The 12,867-nt window shown below is 35.6% G+C and overlaps 2 protein-coding genes across 9 annotated transcripts in view; one reads left to right on the top strand and one right to left on the bottom strand.

Annotated features, from left to right (window-relative positions):
• The window catches only part of LOC106623638 (uncharacterized), a 341,640-nt gene that overhangs the window by 113,135 nt on the left and 215,638 nt on the right, over positions 1–12,867 (bottom strand). For all 4 annotated transcript variants that reach the window (XR_011395237.1, XR_011395238.1, XM_070106598.1 and 1 more), the window contains one exon: positions 11,898–12,215. Coding sequence is in view for 2 of the 4 variants with exons in the window: in XM_070106598.1 (XP_069962699.1) it covers positions 11,898–12,215 (318 nt within the window). In the remaining 2 variants the exon portion in view is untranslated. The remainder of the gene's footprint in view (positions 1–11,897; positions 12,216–12,867) is intronic.
• Positions 1–12,867, top strand: part of Frmd5 (FERM domain containing) — a 533,566-nt gene that overhangs the window by 428,139 nt on the left and 92,560 nt on the right. The window lies entirely within an intron of this gene.

Genomic DNA, 12,867 nt, shown 5'->3' with positions numbered 1-12,867 from the left:
TAAATGTTCGACCTGAGGTTTAATTTCTATCGACGGGTTTTACTGTTTGCTGGTTATTTTTAATGCTGCCATAACCATGAACCATGAAAACCGCACAATGTTTAAAACCCTACAAAATAAGATTTTATTATAATTGTTTTTGCTATAAAAACCAGTTTTTATTTAAATTGGTCGGATTCAGGGCTGCCGATAGTTAAACCGGGCCCAGGGGTAAAAATATGGAGGAATGTTTATAATACTTTATACATTTTATTAACTGTTTGAAGAAAAAGACAAATACGACGAAATGTTTTATGCCCTCATCACATCTGTATTAATATTTTTTTGTATTTTCGTTAAGTGCAATATCTTAGAAAATATCCTCTAAAAATTTAAAGTTGATCCAATAATTACTTTTTGAGTTATTCGACAAATAACAAAGCGCGCTCGGGCACTTCAAAGCGCTCGAGAGCAAGTAGGTAAAACTTTAAATGCGTTTTTCTCAAAACTATGTTTTTTTAACTGGTGACAACTGGAACTCGAAAACAGAATACATAATAAGCTCGGGCCTGCTCGAAGAATTTTTTTTTCAAAAATTTCGATATTTTTAAGACCAATTAACTTTTGATTTATTCCCAAAAATCTAGAAAAAAATTTCCTGAAGCCGTCATTTTGTTAATTTCTGAAAAAACAAAAAAAGGCTTGGATCAGGCTCAGGATTATCTATTTATAAAACAAATTTTTTTATCCGATTGATTTTAGATGAATCTCCAAGGACTTATGATTGTCACCGCAAGGACCTTTTTTGGAACTGGGTTAACACAGACAGCTATAACGTGGGAAATTAAAACTTTTTTTTTTTGAAATTTTCGTGACTTCAAGTCAAAACATTGTATAATAATGCCATTTCACTACTTTTATAAAATAACATGATTTAATAGCAAAAAAAACTCGCTGAATATTCAAATTTTTTCCGGCTTCTGACGTCCCCTTACCCCTTAATCAGTTCATACATAGACTTTCAGTCAAAAATATTTTTTCAAATTTAACCGGAATACAGTCGTATTCCTACATAAGGAATATTCATGTTAACAAAAACCGCTTATAACGTACAAGTAAATTATTTACATTGAGTACATTAGATAACGAACAACAGGGATACTCGGTGTAACGAACAAAGTGAAGAAGACATACATATGTATGTATGTAGAAAGAGTTAAAATAAAGAAATCAAATAGTGGCGACAACAGATTACAAAATATGTTATAAGTGTAAAAGGAGGCTATTTTTAAAGAAGACGATCTTCCTAGTTCGTCATTGAGGTTAGATGAGGAATGGAGTTAAAATTCTTAATTTGTTTTTCCAAATGTAAATAACGATCAATTTAATGCTTCAGCTTTTTCAAATAAATATTTTTATTTTACATTTTCGAAGTGAATTGGGTACTTTGAATTTCAGAATTTCCCAACGTTGTGAGCTGATACTAAAAATATTGGAAAATTTTTGAACGACACCAAACAAAGTTATTGCTCGAGGACAGCATTCAGCCGAGTCGACTCCAGCCCAATTCAGCGTGTGGGCACCACAGATTATTATTATTTTTTTATGTTAGATGTGATTTTGCACTTCTTTAAATTTAGCGCTCATATATCCATGGCAATCTTCCGAAGGAATATTGTAATTTTTCAAAGATTTGCAACTTAAAGCGACAATATCTTTGCCGGGTTTTTCGTGCCAATCTACAAAAGCGATAAAAGATTCCTTTATAAAAATTTTTTCGAATTAATCAGCTATCAAAAGCATCCTAATTTTTAACTATTAACTGAATTTTTTGAAAAATACAGTCCCATTTGGGAGGAATCAACTCCGCTCCTCTGGTTGACGTTTTCCACATCAACTCAAAACATTACATATAGTCTCTTTGGTTGAGTTTATATCGCATAATATAATGGTGGAATATGTAGAGGTTGCTTCTAAAGCACCACTTAGTATTTGGGTCAGATGGAAATCCAGGTCCCCATGTCGGCTGGCTATCAACGATTGGATGTTCGGTATCAGTCTGCGGGTCTCCCGTCGTTTAAATTGTGATTGCTCCTGCTGCTGCCACACATCTTGTTCCTTCTTGTTAAAAATAGAATGTCCGAAATTTGGCACTATAAGTATTAAAACTATTTATTTAAAAAACAAAACTATTCAAGCCCCAAAATACCGAATATGTGGCCTTCATGGTGTATGGCTTGCTTTTTATCGAAAATATCGGTCAACCTGAGAAATATATTATTGAAACTCGGAGAGAATATTTTCATGATAATAGTTTAACTCTCTATCCAAATTGGGTAGAATCGGGTCAATACTTCCTTTAACCCCATATACCTTATATGAGTATTTTCGAACTTCCCTTTGGCTTTATCCGCATCTCTCGGTAAATGACAAAAATCTGAATTAAATTTAGAAAAAATTTCTCGCTAATAACAGCGTATTCTCTTGCTTAAAATGGATGAAGTAAGGGCAATAGTTGTCCTAGTCCCCGTATACCGAATATATTAGGTTGGCACCTAAGTAATGGCGGATTTCACTCAGATGGCTTCAGTTGAATTTTTAGGTTTGCTGGCGTAGTCCAAATGTAAAACACATTGTCTTATAGTTGGCAACTCAGCTATCAATCAGTAAAAAAAAAGTTTTCTGATCGGTTGCGTAGTTTTCGTTTGGCGTTCATTGAAAAATGGAAGATCAAAAGGAACATTTTCGTCATATTTTTCTTATTTATTTTCGCAAAGGGAAAAACGCATCGCAAGCTCACAAAAAGTTATGTACTGTTTATGGTGACGAAGCCATAAAAGAACGGCAGTGTCAATATTGGTTTGCCAAATTTCGTTTTAGTGATTTTTCACTCAAAGATGAAAAACGCTCTGGTAGTCCAGTTGAAGTTGATGACGACCTAATCAAAGCAATAATCGATTCAGATCGTCACAGTACAACACGTGAGATTGCAGAGAATTTTCAGGTATCACATACATGCATTGAAAATCACTTAGAACAACTTGTCTATGTTCAAAAACTCGATACATGGGTTCCTCACGAACTGAAAGAAACGCATTTAACGCAACGCATTAAGAGCTGCGATTTGCGAAAAAAAAGTAATGAAAATTATCCATTTTGAAAACGAATGATAACTAGCGATGAAAAATTTGTTGTTTGCAACAATATCGAGCGGAAAAGATCGTGGCGTATTCCAGGTGAACCAGCTCAAACAACATCAAAAGCTGGTATTCATCAAAAGAAGGTTCTGTTATCAGTTCGGTGGGATTATAAAGGAATTGTCTAGTTTGAACTCTTACTACCCAATCGACCGATCAATTCTGTTGTCTACATTGAACAACTGACGAAATTAAACAATGCCGTTGAAGAAAAGCGGCCTGAATTGATAAATCGAAAAGGTGTTGTATTCAATCATGACAATGCAAGGCCACACACATCTTTGGTCACTCGGCAAAATTTTAAACATATTTTTAAACATCGGCTTTACGTTTTACTTTATATATTGGTCAATCTGACGATTTCTTAATGAAATTCAGAGAGCTGCTATTTCTGGTAATAATATCTCCTAATAACAAAACTGGATAAATTGAGGTCAAAATATTTATCCTCCATATACCTTATATAAACAAGTAAGAAAGACCTAAGTTCGGATGTAACCGAACATTTTATACTCTCGCAAAGTCAAATGGTACACTTGTTTGAGATTTCTTTGTGGAGTGACTGATATTTTCGGTAGAAGGTCAACTATAGGCACTGGGGTCCACATTTTTATTACTTAGGGGCTTGAACAGTTTCGGTTCGGTTTAGACAATTTTTGGCCACAAGGTGGCATACTTTAAACGTATTATTCACGCAGAATTTTACCCCGATATAATTATTGTTGCTTGATATGCATAGTGGGAAGTGAAAGAATCAGATGGAATTGAAAATGGTGTTGTATGGGAAATAGGCGTGGTTGTAGTCTGATTTCGCCCATTTTCGCACTATAATATAGAAATATGAAAACAACTTTATGTACCGAATTTTGTTGAAATTGGTTAAGCAGATCTCAAGATATGGGTTTTCACCTAAAAGTGGGCTGTGCCACGCTCACTGTCTAATTTTGAACGCGGTTCCTATAAAGTCATCTCGCGCTTTTAGTAGATTTTAACAGTACCGTTATATGGGGAGTGGGCGGAGTTGCCACCCGATTTCAACTATTTTCACACCGTCAATAGAAATGCTAAAATCATTTGCTTCCAGTGAATTTTGTTATTATAGCATTAGCATTAAAAATTTATCTGCAGATGCCCCTCCCTAATGTGATCCTGTGTACCAAATAACAGTCTTGTATCTTATTGCGGAGCTTAGTTATGGCAATTTATTTGTTTTTGATTAATGGCGTTTTGTGGGCGTGGCAGTAGTCCGATTACGCCCATCTGCAATACCAACCGTCTCACGGTACCAAGAAACATGTCTACCAAGTTTCATAAAGATATCTCAATTTTTACTCAAGTTAGACCTTGCACGGACGGACGGACGGACAGACAGTCACCCGGATTTCAACTCGTCTCTTCATCCTGATCACTTATATATATATAACCCTATATCTAACTCGATTAGTTTTAGGTGATACAAACAACCGTTAGGTGAACCAAACTATTATACTCTGTAGCAACAGGTTGCGAAATCGGACTACAACCACGCTTATTTCCCATATAACACCATTTTCAATTCCATCTGATTCTTTCCCTTTCCACTATGCATATCAAGCAACAATGACTATATCGGGGTAAAACTTTGGGTGATTAATACATTTAAATTATGCCACCTTGTGACTAAAAATTGTCTAAATCGAACCAAAACTATTCAAGCCCCTAAGTACTAAATATGTAGACCCCAGTGCCCATAGGTGACCTTCTACCGAAAATATCAGCCAATCCACAAAGAAATCTCAAACGAGTATACCATTTGACTTTGCGAGAGTATAAAATGTTCGGTTACATCCGAACTTAGCCCTTCCTTACTTGTTTAAAAGTTAGTTTACATTCGCTGCTCTTATTTCCCTGTTATGCTTTTTTCATGTGAGTTTTCTGTCCAAGTGAAGTGCCTGTGGTACTAAGATGTTATTTATTTTAATCGGCAGACATATTTTATGTCTTAGGGAGAACGTAACATGCTTACACTTTTGTTCATTTGCATTTGTTCGGCAGTTGGCTAACCATTCTTCAACCAAGGCTCTGATGGGACATTTATTACGGCATACTATGGCTGTGTCATCCACAAAAGTCGATGTCAATACATTATACCGGTTGGAATATCTGCTGAATAATGGGTGATCCAAGTAGAGCTACTTTTCAATAGCCTTATCAGACAGATCACGCGTGAGTCGTGTCAAGTTGTTATACTAGTTTTGTTTAGTATTGTTTTACATTTCATCATGGAAAGACTTTCGCCTGAACAACTTTTACAAACTGTTCAACTTTATTACGAAAATGCATGTTCTGTAAAGAATGTGTTTCGATCGCTTCGCTCAACCTACGGTCAACATAATCGGCCTACTGAGCATAGCATTCGCAACACCATCACCCATCTTGAGACACAGCATTCATTACACGATAATATTTGACCGAACATACCACGTTCAGCACGCAGTAAAAAAAATATAGCTGCCGGAGCTGAGAGTGTACACGAAGACCGTGAAGAGTCTATTTGGCGCCCTTCGCAGCAACTCGGACTGAAAGCGTACAAAATACAGCTTGTTCAAGAACTGTAGCCGCTCGACCTTCCCAAGCTTCGCTCTATGGGCTCTTGAAAAGTTCCAAGAAGATCCGACGCTTTTGAGCTAAATTTTCTTCAGCGATGAGGCCCATTTTTGGCCCAATGAGTATGTAAACAAGCAAAATTCCTGCATTTGGGACGAAGAGATTCAAGAGCTGCCATTGCATCTAGAAGAAAAATCGGTTTTGGCGTGGCTCTGTTTGGAGTTGCTAAGACAGCTGCATTAGTTATTAAATTATATTTTTTTCATTAAGAAATTTAATGATCTCCAATTTGTTTTGATTAACACCATTGGCATTCCATATACAAATATTTCACTAATTTTTTACTCAAAAGGTTTGCAACATTTGGTATTGAGCTTTGATTAAATCTTGCATCATATTTTGCATTGTAGACATGAATTGTGTCATAAGGTGTTTTGGGGCAATTGTATTTGTACAGTGTTTGCTTTTACCATATTACCCATTCACATTGTTCTTAACATTGCCAGGCTTTGAACTCTGGTCAGTAATTGCGCGAAATATTTAACATTTGGATGCGACGTGCTTGAATTCCGAGAGACAACATTGATTTCAGATCTTTATATATAGTTCGCAGTGTGATTTCGTCCGCAATTGCTACACTTTTTCATTATATCCTGTTTTTTATGTGTACATTCGCACATAGGGTGTAAATACCACATACCACACAAACATTACGTAGAATGCAATATGATTTGGTGTACCCATATTCTTGGCAATTAGTGCAGGGGTTCTTCAACGGTAATTTTACGATGTATGAGATATTTTAAATTATAAATCGAATCTGTTTTATTTTTCTTTAACTGGTTACCATTTGGCCTCAACTCAATTTAAACATTGGTTGTGGTACTTTATATTTATTAAAAATATTTACAACCGTTTTAATATCGTAATCACGTTCTACAAGAGCTTCTTTGATTTCATTAGAACCTACCGAAGAGTCTATTCTTCAACAGCAACAACTGGGCCCTTAGAGCGCTTCAATTGATAGGAATAATAAATTTTATTATTGTTTGGCAAAAATTTTACAAATTTCATGAAACTTTTCTCAGTGTACGTTTGTACAAGGGCATTATGCTAAAATTGTTTGTGCCTACAATGTTACTTAGTTGAGAAACAATGGTATTAGAGCTGCGCTCGGGCAAATATATAAGAGGCGGTTTGGTATTACCGACTTTGGTGGCACCCTTCGCAATGTGATTTGTCCGGTGTTTTTTGTGGGACTACATTCCCTTTTTATAATAATATATATGTATGCTTGTTGATGCCTGCAAGTTTGTTGTTGCTCGATTGCTGCTTTTGCCGACGGTCTTCTCTGCTTCGGCTCGTCTCCTGCTGTTCGCTGCGATGATTCATCTTTATCACCGCTTGATTTTTCACGAAACTAATATATGCATTCTAGGAATGTCTTCGGACTTGTTAGTGAGGCTGCGCAGCACTCATTATGGTTATTCTTTTTTTGTTTTGCCTAATTGTTTTCCCCTTATTTTTATACTCTCGCAACTTGTTGCTACAGAGTATAATAGTTTTGTTCACCTACCGGTTGTTTGTATCACCTAAAACTAATCGAGTTAGATATAGAGTTATTTATATATAAATGATCATGTTGAAGAGACGAGTTAAAATCCGGGAGACTGTCTGTCCGTCCGTCCGTCCGTGCAAACTGTAACTTGAGTAAAAATTGAGATATCTTTGGAACATATGTTTCTCGGTACCGTAAGACAGTTGGTATTGCAGATGGGCGTAATCGAACCACTGCCACGTCAACAAAACGCCAGTAATCAAAAACAAGTAAATCGCCATAACTAAGCTCCGCAATAAGATACAAGACTCTTATTTGGTACACGGGATCGTATTAGGGAGGGGCATCTGTAGTTAATTCTTTTTTAAGTGGGCGTGGTCCCGCCCCCTAATAGGTTTAATGTGCATATCTCCTATACTACTGAAGCCATAATAAAAAAAATGGGTGAAATCCGGTGACAACCCCTCCCACTCCCTTTATAACGGTACTGTTAAAAACTGCTTAACCGCTTTCAACCAAATTCGGTACATTATATTCTTTTTATATTTCTACATTATAGTGCGAAATCGGACTACAACCAGGCCTATTTCCCATATAACACCATTTTAAATTCCATTTGATTCTTTCACTTTACAGTATGCAAATCAAGCAACACTGATTGTATCGGGCAAAAACTTTGCGTGAATAATGCGTTTAAAGTATGCCACCTTGTGACCAAAAATTGTCTAAATTGAACCAAAACTAAACAAGCCCCTAGGTACTGAATATGTGGACCCCAGCGCCAATAGTTGACTTTTTACCGAATATATCGGTCAACATAGAACAAGGCGGCAAGATCCACAAAGAAATCTAAAACGAGTATACCATTTGACCTTACGGGAGTATAAATGTTCGGTTATATCCGAACTAAGCCCTTCCTTACTTGTTATACTCTCGCAACCTGTTGCTACAGAGTATAATAGTTTTGTTCACCTAACGGTTGTTTGTATCACCTAAAACTAATCGAGTTAGATATAGGGTTATATATATAGAAATGATCAGGATGAAAAGCCGAGTTGAAATCCGGGTGACTGTCTGCCCGTCCGTCCGTCTGTCCGTCCATGCAAGCTGTAACTTGAAAAATTGAGATATCTTTATGAAACTTGGTAGACATATTTCTTGGTACCGTGAGACGGTTGGTATTGCAGATGGGCGTAATCGGACCACTGCCACGCCCACAAAACGCCACTGATCAAAAACAAATAAATTGCCATAACTAAGCTCCGCAATAAGATACAAGACTGTTATTTGGTACACAGGATCGCATTAGGGAGAGGCATCTGCAGTTAAAATTTTTTTTGTTAAAAGTGGGGATGGTCCCGCCTCTAATAGGTTTAATGTGCATATCTTCTAAACCGCTAATGCTATAATAACCAAATTCACTAGAAGCAAATGTTTTTAGCACTTCTATTGACGGTGTGAAAATATTTGAAATCGGGTGGCAACTCCGCCCACTCCCCATATAACGGTACTGTTAAAAACTACTAAAAGCGCGATAAATCAAGCACTAAACACGCCAGAGACATTAAACTTTATCTCTGATATGGTATGAGATGACTTTGTAGGAACCGCGTTCAAAATTAAACAGTGGGCGTGGCACAGCCCACTTTTAGGTGAAAACCCATATCTTGAGATCTGCTTAACTAATTTCACAAAATTCGGTACGTAACGTTATTTTCATATTTTGTTATAGTGCGAAAGTGGGCGAAATCGGACTACAACCACGCCTTTTCCCCATATAACACCATTTTCAAATCCATCTGAGTCTTTCACCTTTCACTATGCATATCAAGCAACAATGATTATATCGGGGTAAAACTTTGCGTGAATAGTACGTATAAAGTATGCCACCTTGTGACTAAAAATTGTCTAAATCGAACCAAAACTGTTCAAGCCCCTAAGTACTAAATATGTGGACCGCAGTGCCTATAGTTGACCTTCTACCGAAAATATCGGTCAATCCACAAAGAAATCTCAAACGAGTATACCATTTGACTTTGCGAGAGTATAAAATGTTCGGTTACATCCAAACTTAGTCCTTCCTTACTTGTTTTTGTTCATATTTGTTATTATTATTGTCCAAACACTGTTTTTCTTTGATTTTTAACGTCCATAGCTTATATTTCGTTATGAATGAAAAAAAACGTCCGTAGACTTTGAAAGCTTCCGATTATGTAAGACATCTTTGGAAAATTAAATGAAAATATAAAATTGGACATGCTTTATTTTAATGCCGAAACTGTGCGATAGCGATTTATTGGTCGAGAATGAAATTGGGTTTGGCTTGATATTTTCCTCATATATCCTTTATAATAAATTAAGATTTGATTGAGTTAATAAAATACCAAATTTAATCCAAATCCTTTTGACGATTTCGTCGGACAATGAATGTTGAATTCTTTCCCAACATTTTTTTAATGTAAAGTTTTGCCGAGACCTAAAAGTGTTTCTCCGGCTTTGATCCTTGCAAGTTGCGAGAGTTTAAAATGTTTGGTAACAACTGAACTTAACCCTTCCTTACTTGTTTGTTACAATATAAAGTTTTGCAGGTAACTGGTGTTTTTTTTTCGAGGTAAAAAACTTTAAGTTTGCATTACTGTTCAAGATGGCGACCGATTTAACAGCTGTCAAGTGATTTATTCTCAGTTTGGTTTGGCAATTCATCATGAATAGACTTACGCCTGAATAAATCTTGCAAATAATGCAATTTTATTTCGAAAATAATGGTTCTGTGCGGAATCCATATCGCGTTCATACGTTCATTTAATCGTATGCTGCGATGAAGCGCACTCCTGGTTGAATGGCTGCGTCAAAAAACAAAACTGCCGCATTTGGAGTGAAGCTAATCCTCAAGTGTATGTCGAAACACCGTTACATCCAGAAAAACTGACTGTTTGGTGCGCTTTATGTGCTGGTGTAATCATTGATCCGTACTTCTTCAAAAACGATGATGGCCAGAACGTTACAGTGAATGGTGATCGGTATAGAGCCATGATTACTAACTTTTTTATTCCTGAATTAAACAACCATGATATCCAGGCGCTGTGGTTCCAATAAGACGGCGCAACATGTCATACAGCTCGTGCCACAATCAATTTATGTGCATAAGCCACAAACGCTTAATCATTTGGAAGACAACATTCGCCGTGTTATTGCCGATATACACCCACAAATGTTGGAAAAAGTCATCGAAAATTGGACGTCCAGATTGGACTACATCCGAGCCAACCGTGGCGGTCATATGTCGGAAATCATATTTAAAATGTAATTCCACAAGATTATCTTTCGGATAAATCATTTGGATAAACCATCGTTGTTTTATTGCAATTTAAAGTTCTATACCTCTAAAAAAACACCCTTTATTTCCCATGGCTTTGATGCTTCAAAATTGCGAGTGAATAAAATATTCGGTTACACCCGAATTTATCCTTCCATTACTTGATTTTCTTATATACTATGTGTGTGTACGACACCCAAATTAAACATTTCCTGAAATTAATTTAAACCATGAAATCACAAATATTTTAATATAACCAAGATTTTACTTTTCTTCGGTATTGTTAAGGGCTGCACAACTGCCTTCTCTCTAAGATACATACGAGTACATTAATTAAGATCTTATAATAATAGAAACTTAATATGTATAGAACACCAGCAACTGATATTTGTTGATGACTGTTGATATGACACATGATGCGAGAATCTCTCGTTGGCTCTTAAACTCAGTTGGTAGCGATATAGAGTAGGAATATTTTAAAAGCTGATATAAAAAAAGACGGTATACTAGAAATAAACCCGATAAAAAACTCACTTAAAAATAATATCGAAATGCAAAATTCTTAAAAATTATTTTTAAACTACCCTATCCAATTTTTTCAACAGTGGCTTCATTTACAAATGCTATAAGAATATAAGTTATCATAGTTCTCTCGCGATTTAAAGAATTTCGTATCTTTGACGTCGCACAACTGAAAAACTAATTACTTCATACGTACAGGTTGGCTGAAAAGTTTCTGCGCTCGAAATGAAAATAAAATTAGGTACGAAATAAATTTTTTTATTCAAAATAGTCTCCCCTAACTTCAATACACTTATCCCAATGATCCTCCAATAATTTTATGCTATCCATATAATGACTTTCCGGAAGCTGTGTAAAATACTCGTCTACGGCTGAAATAACTTCTTCATTCGACGAAAACCGGTTTCTACGAAGGAATTGTTTCAGGTTTCTGAATAGGTAGTAGTTGTTGGGAGCCAAATCTGGTGAATACGGTGGATGATATTTATATAGTATTTATGTCAGAAAATATGTCTTCCACCTATTCAATTTGTTAACCGAGGTACTCACAACATCACCAAATATAAATCTAAAAAAATTAACAAGCCTGCATAATTGTGAACTACAACTTCAGGAGGTTAATGTATTAAAAATTATGAACCTAAATTCTCAACAACTGATTTTTTGATAATACATAGAGCTCGTTTATTTATAATATACTAAATGTAAAAGATAATTTTTGTATTTTGGTCATACTTACTTTCATATTTGTGAAGAGAACAGCTTTTATCGATTAATGAATTATTACACAGATAGTTTCGGTATTTATTATTATTGAATTGTAATCCACAGCAAGACTCTAATGGTTTTTTATAGACTTCTGCTCTTTGAAAAGTATTTATTATGCAGCCGTTTTCTGGAGATTGAAAACTATTATCGATCAAAATCCTTTTTTCAGGAATATCTTTGGAAGATATTTCGTTTTTGGCAAATAATGCTTTTTCAATTTTATCAACATTTACGGAATCTAATTTCTTCTGTAAGTTATCATTCGCTCTCCATAAATTACTCGCGAAATCTATGAAAGTATAGCAAAAAGAAAAGTGTATTATAGAGCACCAAAAGTTTAACATCTCCTATTTTACTACAATCAAAATACTCTGTATTAATAAGATTAAATTACAGAAGAATATCGAAATCAATTAGTAACATACCAGTAATTACATGTTGTAAAAATATAATGAATGCGAAATATAATATTACATTATATAAGAGTGCAAACACGTACCATATTATAGATAAGAAAAAACCGCACCGAAGCTATAATACCCTTCACAAATACAAAGGCTCATTACAAGATCTTGATTCCGATCGTTCAGTTTGTGAAGTAGCTATATGATATAGTGATCTGATCTGAACACTTTCTGCGGAGAATAATTTGTTGCCTTAAATAATAACTCGTGCCTAAGTTCGTGCAAATTCCTTGTCAAATAAAAAAATTTCGCATACAACTACTTGATTCGGATAGTGGCCCAATACCGTCCCGACAAATGAGCAGCTTCTTAGTGAGAAAAGCACAGGTGCAAAATTTCAGATCGATAGCTAAACACTGAGGGTCTAGTTTGTATATATACAGACAGACGGACATGGCTAAATCAACTCAGCGCATTATGCTGACCATTTATGTATATATTTTATCCGACGTTTCCTGGTGTTCTGGGTATAAAAAG

The sequence above is a fragment of the Bactrocera oleae genome, chromosome 3 (genome assembly GCF_042242935.1).
Source record: "Bactrocera oleae isolate idBacOlea1 chromosome 3, idBacOlea1, whole genome shotgun sequence".
Lineage (NCBI taxonomy): Eukaryota > Metazoa > Arthropoda > Insecta > Diptera > Tephritidae > Bactrocera > Bactrocera oleae.
Note: the sequence above shows the minus strand (reverse complement) of the source record. Positions and strands in the feature narration are given on the sequence as shown.